Source organism: Zonotrichia leucophrys, chromosome 11 (assembly GCF_028769735.1).
Source record: "Zonotrichia leucophrys gambelii isolate GWCS_2022_RI chromosome 11, RI_Zleu_2.0, whole genome shotgun sequence".
NCBI lineage: Eukaryota > Metazoa > Chordata > Aves > Passeriformes > Passerellidae > Zonotrichia > Zonotrichia leucophrys.
Window position 1 is genome coordinate 7,446,434 of NC_088181.1, and position 11,326 is coordinate 7,457,759.

General features: G+C 50.8%; 1 protein-coding gene across 3 annotated transcripts in view; it reads right to left on the minus strand.

Annotated features, from left to right (window-relative positions):
* PLEKHG4 (pleckstrin homology and RhoGEF domain containing G4) overlaps positions 1-8,293 on the minus strand; it is an 84,250-nt gene extending 75,957 nt beyond the window's left edge. For all 3 annotated transcript variants that reach the window (XM_064723452.1, XM_064723451.1, XM_064723450.1), the window contains exon 1: positions 7,794-8,293. In XM_064723452.1, the coding sequence (XP_064579522.1) occupies positions 7,794-7,796 (3 nt within the window). In that variant the 5' untranslated portion in view covers positions 7,797-8,293. The remainder of the gene's footprint in view (positions 1-7,793) is intronic.
* Positions 8,294-11,326: the final 3,033 nt, after the last annotated feature.

Consider the following 11,326-nt stretch of genomic DNA (forward strand, 5'->3'; position numbering starts at 1 on the left):
CACAGAGCTTAAAGACAGACTGCTTTCCTTTAAATAAAGGACACATTTCTGTGTTCTGTTCGAAAGGCCTCTGGCTAAAAAGAAGGCTTGTTTTTCTGACAAAATTTGAGATTTCCCACTCCATTGCTGCAGAGAGGAGAACCCTCCCAGCCCCATTTCCTGAGCTGTTCTAATCACAGCGGCAATGAGTTCAAGAGAGAAAAATCTTCCCAGAGCAAGTGCCAGCTCCCCCCTCTGCTGCTCACTCTGAGACTCAGGGGGAGGCTGAGAAGAGGGCGCCTGCCTTCAGCACCCTGCCTTCCTCTGGATAAAATAATGCATTATTAAGAGGTGCAGCTATAGAGGTAGGCAGGCATTCCAACTCCTGTAATTACACCACCTTCCTGTGAGATAACCAGGAACAGCTCTACCTGCTCTTTGGGCTATTGTTTTAGGCTTTTCAGGGAGAAAAGCACAGCACCCAGTTCCCCTTCCTCCAAAAGCAAGCTGCTTTCTGCATGCCACCATGGCATCCCTTGCAGAGGGCATGGCTGTAGCCTGGCTCAGTTTCCCTACACTGAGGCAGGCAGGACTGCTCCATAGCCTGTGGATAAACCAGCTCCTACAGCTTTGCAGGGAGTGGTGCTCTGCAGACAGAGCTCAGAGAATCATTTCCAGATGCCTCCCTCTGTTCTCCCAGCCCTGCTCGGTGTTGACGCGGCTGCGGCAGCCAAAGCAGCTCCTACTGGGCAGCACACAGGATTATCATTCCAGGCACTGCAGGAAAACAAGCGCTTGGAAGCGATTAACTCATGATCTCTCATTTAATTAAACAAAGGGAAAAATGATGTATTTGCTTTTCAGCTCCGAGGCCCCTGTTCTGCGCATGCTGTAGGTCTGGGCGTGCGCGGCTGGGGAAAGGCAGGCCCAGAGCTGGGTGATCTCTCCAAGCTCAGGCTTGGTTTGTTTTCACTCAAGGGGGGACACCTCAGATTCCTTTGAAAGTGAAGTATGATCTCCTGTGAGCTTCAAGCTTTGGAGTGCAGAACTACACCAATGCTGTCCTTGTGCTGGAGCAAGAGGCAGGGAATAGCAGAGGCAGCCTGGTTCAGGTACATCCCTGGCTCTGCACCACACTGCAGGTGGTCTAACACAGGCATTATCATTTGGCAACATGACTGCTCACCTGAGCCTGCTCCCCAGCCCAAGACCCCTGTTCACTTGGGTCCAATACAGCACCTTCCCCCTAATTCACCTTACTTCTCTCTACCCTTCAGGTTTTTGTACTCCAGCTTTTCTGGAAAGAGATTGTAATTTTCTCCTTTATCTGCACGACATCCAACACATCAGAAGAGCTGCTGACAACTGCTGAAGATTAAAGAGGCCAAAGTGGGGGTGACCCACAATCCAAGAAAGTTGTCTTTTAGTCAGAGTGGGGAAGAACTGGGAAATGAAGCATTTCCTCACAGGGACACGTCTGGCTCCCTCACTAGTTCTCAATGTACTGAACAGGAGCTAGGTCTTTTATCCATGGCAACAAATGAGCCCCGGTCTCAAAGACCAATTACTTTCTATCAGAAATAGATCAAGGAGATGATATAGGTGTTTAAAGGGCAGCTGAGTGAACAGATCAAAGCCCTGTCCTTAAACAGACATCCTCCAACTGAAACAAGGGCCTGCAAGTGGATGAGAAGAGCTGTGTATAAAACACCATCCTACAGCTGGACACCAGCTTATTTTGGTTTAGTTTAATCAAGGGATTAAGTCTTTAATCTGAAATAACTGTCTAAGCACAGATTTTTATTTTTTTTAAATATCACTGGCACACCTCTAACAATGCAATTAATTAAACAGGTTGTACTCTGTGTGCTGCAAAGCTTTGGGTACTTTTAGAACAACCTTCCCAGCAACAGACTCGTGCTGGAAGAGCACAAGTGCTGGCAGCCATGGTTTCACTGCCCATTGTTATCCATGTGCACCTTTCCACCTCCTCAAGACCACCTGGAGCTCTCTTCCCTCCTGCTGCCAGCCTGCACAGGCTGCCCTGCCTTGGGCACCAACCCTCTGCCCGTGGCACCGTGTGCCACAGTCCCGCCAGGGACCTCCACATTCCAAGTGTCATGTTCTACAACAGGCCCAGACAAGGCTTGCTAAATCCTGTTAGATATCACAGTGAGAGCCAAGAATTTCACAGGCTACTTCTATACAAGTCCTGAGACATTGCAGCCAACTCCCATTCTTTATAGGGCTCAGTCTACAAATGCACTAAAAACCTTTTTCTCTGCAATGGAACAAAAGAAATTGCTTGAGCTCATGCACCCCATTATTAATGATAGGATTTGCTCTGCTCTCAACTTCAGGCATTGGCATCCATCTGGCAAACCAACCCAAGCAGCAGCATGTTATAACCCTTCTTATTTCTGCCTAATGGGTACTAACTAACAGGGCACTCCAGGCAGATGGAAGATTTCTTTATACCAGCCAGCTATAAAATACCCTAAGTAAATTCTTCACCAAACAGGTCAGCTCATTTTAACACCTTTTAGTCAGAGGCATTAGGCCATAGCCAACCCCTTGTGTTCAGACACCCATCTGGGGGCATCTTACAACAGATGGGCAGCCTCCTGTGCTCAAAAAGAAAATGATAATCCTTCATCAGGCCAGCTGATGAGTGCCAAAAACGACCTTCATGGGGTCAGTACTTGGAGTATTAGTTCTGTGCCAGTGTTGCACACATTCTGGACTCACGTACAGATCTCACCCCTTCCTTTTGCAAGGTGCATGACCTGCTGGACAGACTCCCATGGGAACTGGTGGATTCTCCATGTCTTGCAACCTCCATAACTGAGGGTGGATGCCACAGAAAAATTATCCTCTTTCAGTTAAAGAGCTCCCAGGCTCCATATGGAAGCTAGGTGACACTCTACAGTCCCAATATCCCATAACAGATGAGCCATAGTTCCTTTTGGCCTTAACACACTGTGTTACCATGTGCTCATGAAATACGAGTCCTGCTATGTCAGAGAGGGACAGAAACTGCTCTGAAGCAGAGCTGCAGTTCCAGGAGGGGATGGCTGAGCACATGAGAGCAGAGTAAGTGTGGACCTTGGAGGAGCACATCCCTGCACACCATTGATAGGAGAAAGCACCCAGCAGCAGTCATCAGATGCCTCTTAGGAAGAGGCTGTGAGGCAGGATGAGCCAGAAGGACAGAGCAGGCAGCTCAGAGGTGTCCATGGTTATCCAGCTCAGCCATGGGCCACTCCAAGAAGCATCAATCTGTGCTGAAGAAGGGAGAACTGTTCCTGGTCAGGGGGACCAAGATTTGTTCCAAGATTCTCTGAGGTCACTGAGAAACAGACACGTGTGCTCAAGCTCTCCTCCTGCCCCTAAGCAGCAAACCTGGGACAGATTCAGATGAAAACATTTCCCCTGTATTTGGATACAGCACTAAATGCATGCCTCCCAGAAAGCTAAGTAAATCAGTCAGAAATTCAGGGCATTTCTTTCATTAAACTCATGAGTTAGAAAAGGGTGAACACAGGCTTTTAAAGCTACTCCCTTTATAGATTTTTTTTTCCAAACAGAAAACAGTCTCACGTGTCCCATTATTTCCATACATATCAAAGGAGGGTGGAGATTTAACTAGCAATTTCTAAAAGATCTTTGTGCACAGAAGGGATGTATGCCAAAACGTGGGTGGTTATAAGCCCAAACACAAAGGAGAATACATCCACAGGCATTTTTCCTCTTGATCCATTAACGGGCCTGCATACCAGCCTCCTGAGCATATGAGAGGGACCTTGTTCAAAAGGTAAATGTATTCAGCAAGATGACAACAGACAGCAAATAACCCACATCTTTTAGCCATGTTGGAGGCTCAGCAATGCTGGGTTTTGTTGGGAGGCACTGAGACTTGACAGGCAGCCTCAGGGAAGGTATCCTCCCGAAGGAACCTGCTCAGGAAGCCTCTGCCACACCTAACACAGGCTGCAAAGCTCAAGGTGGACACCTAGCTAAGGTCATCAGAACTCCAGCAGCTTTCCTGCTCTGCAGCATGCAAACCACCATCAGTGTGCCCCATTGCAGGGGACCCCATGGAGACTCCCCTTACCCCATCCACCAGTGTCCAGGAGGAGCACATGCACCTCTTCCCTTCAGCTGAGCCATTTGATTCCATTCAAAGTTGTACCAGCTGAAGCAAGGGTTCATCCTGGGCTTCCCAGGCTGATGGCAGGATGGCAAATCTGAGCAGACAGAAAGATTTTCAGATTCATTCTGTTCTGCTTTGATCTTGGAAGTTTCAGCTTGGTGTCCAGTGATGCAAAAAATAGGATACATATGAAACCAGCACTTACCACAAGAAAGGCCCCATTTTTTGTTAATATTTTAATGAAAGACTAAGCGAGCCAACAGAGGTGAGGCACTTGGTGTGGCAGAGAGGTATAAGCATGGCCAAACATTCAGAATCAACAAGGGCATGTCTACTCACTTCTCTGAGTTGCAAACCAGGTACTATGAGTGGTGCAAAAAACACAGAGCATCCCATGGCCAGAAGTGGGCAGCTTCACCCTGGCAAGCTCTCCTTGCTTTTTACTCCTCTTCAGTCAGCAACACATCTGCTCCCAGTGCTACCATTCACTTTTTCAGACCTTGGTGACACTGAGCTCTGCAGGACTGGAACAGGGGGTTCCATCATGCACAAGCCAAGAACAGGAACAAAAAGTGCTCTGGTACAAGTGCCTACAGGTGGGTTCAGTTTATAGTTTCTGTAGGACACCTTGATTGTTTCAACAGGGGTTGTTTCAACACTTCAGTGCTAAAGGAGCCTGTAGCCCCTGTGATGTGACTTCCACCCACACTCAGCACCAATGCTCAGGTTAAGGCTGTGCACAGCCTGTAGGATGGTAAAAATTTTACACAGATTGGTTGCAGACAGGGTTACATTTGAGATGCAACTAGAAAATGAGGCTCTGTGAGCTGACACTGTGCCTGTGCTCTAGAATTTAGAGTAGACATGCTGGCTATCTTGTCTGAAGTGACCAGCCAGGAGATGCTGACAAGGCTCTCATGTTATGATCTCTTCTGTATAGCAAGGTATTCCTTCAGAGCCAACTGCCCATGGGGGCAGCTGGCCAGCAGCACTGCCAGAAGGGGCTGTGCTACAGGATGCTGGCTTTCAGAAAATAATGCTGACACACAGCATAGAGTCCTCCTTGGATTGTCTCACTGTAAGCATCTGCTGTCTCCCATTCCCATGTGGTATTCCCCTAGAATACACTTGGCAATTTCTACAAGGAGATACCTGGATGCAGCTGGGCTGTCACCTGCATTCAGCCATTATTTTTATTGTTACAATGAACAACATGTTCACCTGCCCAGAGCTTTTGAAAATAAGCTGGGCAAAATGCAAATTGTCAACCTTTTTACCCCAGAGGAGGTGCTTTCAAACTGCTTCCATGTGCTCAGGATTATGTCTCTGGACTTTGTCTGTGTTCCAAAATCTTGCTCATGGTTTTGGCACAGAAATAAAGAAAGAAGAGCCCCAATGCTTAAAGCTCTTTGTGATTCCCAGACTCATTTCCTTCCCACCCTGGGAGAAGACATAACTGAAGGAAGAAAGACCCTATTTTCTGCTGAAACCCATCCTCTCTCCTACCAGCATAGAGGTGCCACCAGAACTTCTCTGAGGAAGCACCAGGAAAGGTGAATCCAGGGAATGGAGATAGATCCCAAGTCACAAAAGCCATGATGGGTGAGCAAAGTAGACAGAGCCCAGCCAGACTCCTGCACTGCTCTCACCATGGGGTTTGCACAGCTCCAGAAGTCACTTCTGGTGGAAGTGGGCTACTTTGGCCCAAGCTGTCTCACTCATTTGGTGTCTGGGCATCTCAGCTGCCACAGCCTTATGTACCCACACACATATCAGCTCTAACACTGAAACCCCATGAAAATGAATCACCTGTCTCACAGAGCAGGGCAGCCAGCAGTGGTGCCTTGCCAGACCTCCATCAGGAGCCAAGTCTCCAAGAGTCCTGCAGGCTGCTGGAGGCCATGGAAGTTCTCCTACAGGCCAGCAGACTGACACACATTCACTGAGATCCAAATCTTTTGCCTGCAGGGTTTGTTTGATTTACCAGGACACAAAAAACTCAAGTTAATCAGAGCAGCTTGGAGCTACAGTCACAACTTTGTTGCTCACACAAATGCACCTCCCAAAATGTAGATTGGTCTACCACAACATTGAGAACAGATACCTGCCATGGACCAGAGGAGTCCACAATGTGGCCAGCAGTCAGTGCTGGGTCTGGTGCAGCTTGGCCTCTGGTTCCTATTCCTTCCAGCTGCACTCAGCCCCTGAGAGGCACAGGATCCCTCCTCAGCAGTGATACACAGTCCTTGAATGGCCAGCACCCAGACTGGTCATGGCACTGCTCCTCACAAAGGCTCACCCTGCTTCAGACAGCTTTTGCATCACACATTAAACAGCATCGAGGAGGGGAGCTGAAGCACTTGGGAATCAGACACCTCCAACTTGAAGGAGCAGAGTAGTAACAGCCAGTCTCTGCCTTCAACCTCCAAGAGCAGAATTTCACTGCTCCAGCCCATGTGGCAAAATGCAGCCCATGAGACTGCAAGGGATGGCCCAACCCTGCACAACCCCAAGCAGTGCTCTCCTTTGATTTCAGCTTCATAAATAAAACCTGCATAGACCAAAAATTGCCAAGAGCACACTGGGCATGGGGTGAGGGAAAGAGGTCTTCTGACTGGGATGGAGAAGTAGAAACAAGATGCCTCCAGAGGAATAGCAGAGGGGAGCACACCATGGCTCTTACAGGCATGTGAGGGCAAAGAGCACCACAGGATTCTCTGCAGAGGAACTGGAGGGTAGTAAAGGGAAAAGATATTGGTCTATAAACTTAGCTCAACTTGCAGAAGTCAGAATTCAACTCATCCCTCAATGAAAGCCAAGTTTCTGCAGGCTCAGAAGCTGAACTTTTAAAGGGCAAGTCACTGTCAGGCACAGCAGCAATGCAAACTGCTTGTCCTCCTCATGGATTTTGTTCCCTCTGCTGTGGGGAAGCAGCCCCTAACATAGTAGGACACCTCCAGGATATTTGGGGTTGCTGGGCTCATGGATCTCAGCCTGAGCTTAGGATCAAACCATCAGAAGCTGGACTGGTGCTCAGTGGGATGTCACTACAGAGTCAGTGATCCTCCAGCTACTGAGAGCCCAGGGCTGGGCACCTCTGTTTGCAGGGCAGTGCCAGTGTCACTGGGCAGGGGACAGCCCTGCAGCCACTCCCAAGCAGTCCGGGTGCTCTGCTGCCCACTGGGCTCACCATCCTTTCCCCTCTCCAAACAAAGATCCCCAGGTGCAGAACTTGACACACAAAAGGAACATCCCTGCCCAGCTCCAGGGGTTCTCTGAGCAGGGGAAAGGCTCTGCAAGAGGGCAATGCCCAGAGCCACAGAGCAGGATTGGCAGAGGGAGGGCAGGAGAGCCCAGCATCCAGGCAGCACAAAAGCCAAGGCTCTGCCCGAACTGACCCATCCCGGCTTCTCGCTCCAGCGCTGTGCCGATAGACAGGCACCTCGCAGGGTCAGTGCCAACAAGGAGTTTGTGTCCCTGCAGCCGCCGCCCCGGGCTGGCACCAGGAGGGCAGTGTGCCACTCGAGTAACGGGAAATGCCAAAGGAGTTCTTTCCCACTCCCGGCATGAGCGCCGTGCGCTGGCTCCGGGCGGGCTGTCCGACAGCAGCCCCGTCCCGCACCGTGCCCAGGGCAAGAACCCTCCGCAGAGATTTCCTTACCATGTTCCCGGCCTCCTTTCTTCCCCCTCACTTCCAAAGGCAGCGTTTTTTCTCTTTTTCCTCCATGTGTGCGACGGGGCGTCTCCTCTCCCCTCCGACGTGAACCACCGAAGCACTTTGAGTTCTGGACTGTAATCCAAGCCCTCACCGCCCCCAGCACAGCTCCAACTAATCTAACTCATGACACTACCGGGGCTGAGCAGGGGACCTCCAAGGTTTCTCTGACAGCCAACTCCAGCGCGGGACGGCTCAGGGGCATAGCGAGAGCGAGGTGCGGCATCCCCGGGCCCTGCGGGACCTTTGGGACACGGGCAGAGCCTGAGGCGCTCCCGGGCTGCCCTCACGGCACCGCGGCTCTCCGCGCCCCTCGGAGCCGCTCAATGCGGACACGCCGGGGCAGGGAGCTGCCCTGGCCCGGGAACATCTGAATAGCGGCTGGAGGAGAGTAAGACAGGCATCCCGAGAACGTCTCCAGCTTCCCAAAGAGGTTTCCAGCAACGTCCTACCCCCTTGCCTCCTCTCGGCTTGTTTTTCTCTAAGTCCAGGGAAGTTTCGCCACTCCACGAGATCCTGAGGCGCCGCCGCAGGTTAAGTAAAATGCCGAGAAATGCAGGGAGAGTGCTCTGAAATATTGTTTTTCTAACTTCTAGAAGGAAAACAGAGAGCAGTGACCGCTTCAGGCAACAGCAACAAACTGCATGGGGATCAGGCAAGAGATGTAGAGACCTCACCCCCTCCCAAAGGAGTAATTTAACACGGCAAGTTTCTCCACCCCTCCATTAATTGTTTAAGATGGCCAGGGGCCAAAATGCCCGAGCAGTGGGGAAGGTCACCCAACAGGCAGGCTGCAGCCTCCAGAAGTGACAACGGGAAAGGGCAGAGCCACAGAGGCGGAGAGAGAGGAGAGGCAGGTGCCGCGGGGCATCCCAGGATCTGCTGACACACAAAGGCTTTGTGTAACGGGAAGCAGGGCGGGAAGTGACACACAGGCAAAACCTGGGCACGAGATGCAGGGCCTGGGACCAGAAACTGCCTCCCCACCCTGAGCAGTGCAGGGTTTCTGACCCTCCATCAAGGAGTTCACAGCGCTGGAACTTGGTTGTCCCCACTTATGGAGAGGTCGCATAAACTAATCCATCCCCAAGAGACAGGGTGACTCAGGCAGGATGTGAGACCCACAGCAGAAGGGAAGACATCTCCTTCTCCTGCATGGACAAGCAGAACAGCACAGGGTCCTTGCCTGCTGCAGATGGAGCAACTGCTGCCAATGCCTCTGCTGCCTTGGCTCAAGGGGCAGAGTCCCACAGCCTTCCCAAACCCTGCTCCACAGGGCCAGCAACTCAAGACCACCTTCAGATACTCCTCTCCCAGGGAGGACTGACAACAGTTTGCCCGAAAACCCTTTTGCATATGATGGCCTCATCACATGTTTCCAGACCCAACCAGCAACTAGGAGTTTGAGCAGCCAACCAAAGCCAGCCATTCAATCCACCAGCTGCCTGGTGTGCTCCTGCATTCCCTTAAGCCAAAGAGATGTCCTGCTAAAAGGGGCTGTGACACTGACAGTGACCAGAGCTGAGCAGCTGCCTCACTGTTCAGCATTTGGCTCTCAAAAAGCCTAGGCTTTCAGAGGCTCTCCCATGGAACAACCTGTCACCTTCTCCCCACAGCATCTGTAGGCAGTGCCCATGTCAAATGACAGCAGTTGCTAATGCCAAACTGGGTGAAGGACAGCATCCCTGCCACCTCGAGTATTAACAACCCAGCACAGGCACAACCTGATTGTTGTCATCTGCAACAACTAATTTGAGATCTTAGATCTTGTCTGTGCATACAAGAGAGCCTCTTTCCCCCTCATACTCCTATCAGGAGGATGAGGAGCCTGGCATACCTCCCCAGCAGAGCCTCTGACCACAGCTTCAGGGTCTGTACAAGGCTGCTTTTGCAGAGTAGCTTTGTCCTTCATCTGTTCCTCCAGCACCTCTCCCACGCAGTGAGCCTGGCTGCATTTGCCTGACCTTTGCAATATCCTCCTGCAGGTGCTTGCTGGAGTCTCCCCAGGGACTGGCCCACTCCCAGAGAGGAGGGAGCACCAGGAGTGATGTCTCTGCAGCGTGCACATGACAAGCCCTGTGCTATCAGGAGTACCAGGCTCTTTCTGTTGGAGGCATATCCCCATCACAGAATAAAAGGAGGTAGAAGAGATCCAACATGCCTCTCACAGCCAGGTGTTTTATAGAAAACTGTAGGAACAGTTTTATGTACTCTTTCTACAACTGCAGCATTACATGAATGTTTCCTTTCAAGAGGCCATGGCTGCCCAGGGCAGCACAAATTGCAGAATCATAGAGAAATCCTGAGCTGGGAGGGACCCACAAGGATCAGATGCTATTCATTGTTCTTCAAAAATTATACTGTGTGTGATTGCACCAGCCTTGCACACAACTATTTTTATCCAGCAAACAGGTCACTGCAATTACCCTGGGTTCTGCAGAGGAACAAGTCTCCAAATAGAGACCTGGAGTCTCAAAATGTCTGGTAATCAGCAGCCTGGGTAACAAGCCTGGGAACTTCAGGGCTATTCCAGTTGCAGGCCAAAGCTCCTGCTCCTTCAGGGGGGCTACTACAAGCCAGGAGCTACCTCAGCTTTGAAAAAGAGACATGTGCTCCCCAGGCAGCACAAAGGGCAATGCAGAGCCATGGGACATCCCCACAGCCCATGGTGATGACGGGGGTGGAGCAGAGAACCTGTTCCCATGCTGTTACTGAACTGGTCAGGTCTCCTACACTCAGACCTTTGGCAGCAGATCCAGGGTGAGCAGCCTTTGGCTTTCCTGTCTCCTTCAGGTGGATTGCACAGGCCTGGGAGCACAAGGCTGTCATCTCCTTTAGTTCTGAATTACTTGCTAAGATACTGTTAAGCCACCTAACTTCAGCTCTCTGATGGCCAGAAAGAGAAAAGTGATAATTTTCTCATAGAAAGACAAAAGTGGTATAGGAGCTTGCAGCATCCCCATAAACAGAGGAGGAAAGCAACACAGAGGTGCTCAGAGCCTTGTTCCTACCCCATTTCCCATGACAAAAGAAAGCTCTCCACCAGCTCTCAAGTCAACACCACTCAGAAGGATGCAGGGAAGTTGGCAGGTGCCATTTATAGAGGCTGCCAAACACAAGAGCAGCTTAGAGCCCAATCTCACACCTCCTCCCTTTCCTACACTGCACTTAAAGCTCAGGAGCACCTTCCCCCATATGGATTTCCAGGCTGAGGAACCTGAGTGCAGCTCACCCCACCCCAGCCAAGGCAGTGACGTGATTTCCTCTGCCATGGCTCGGTGCTGAGGGGAACATCTCGCTGCTGTGCACTCATGGCTGGTTCCTAATATAGTTTCCTTTTTTTTTTTAATTGCAAAGTGGCCTTTCCCTCTGCTGCATTGTAGATCCATTTCCCGCACAAGCACATGGGAGACAGCTGTAGCCAGCACTTCAGTGGGTGTTAAAAAGCCCCTCTTGACAGAGGCTGCCAACAATGCCAG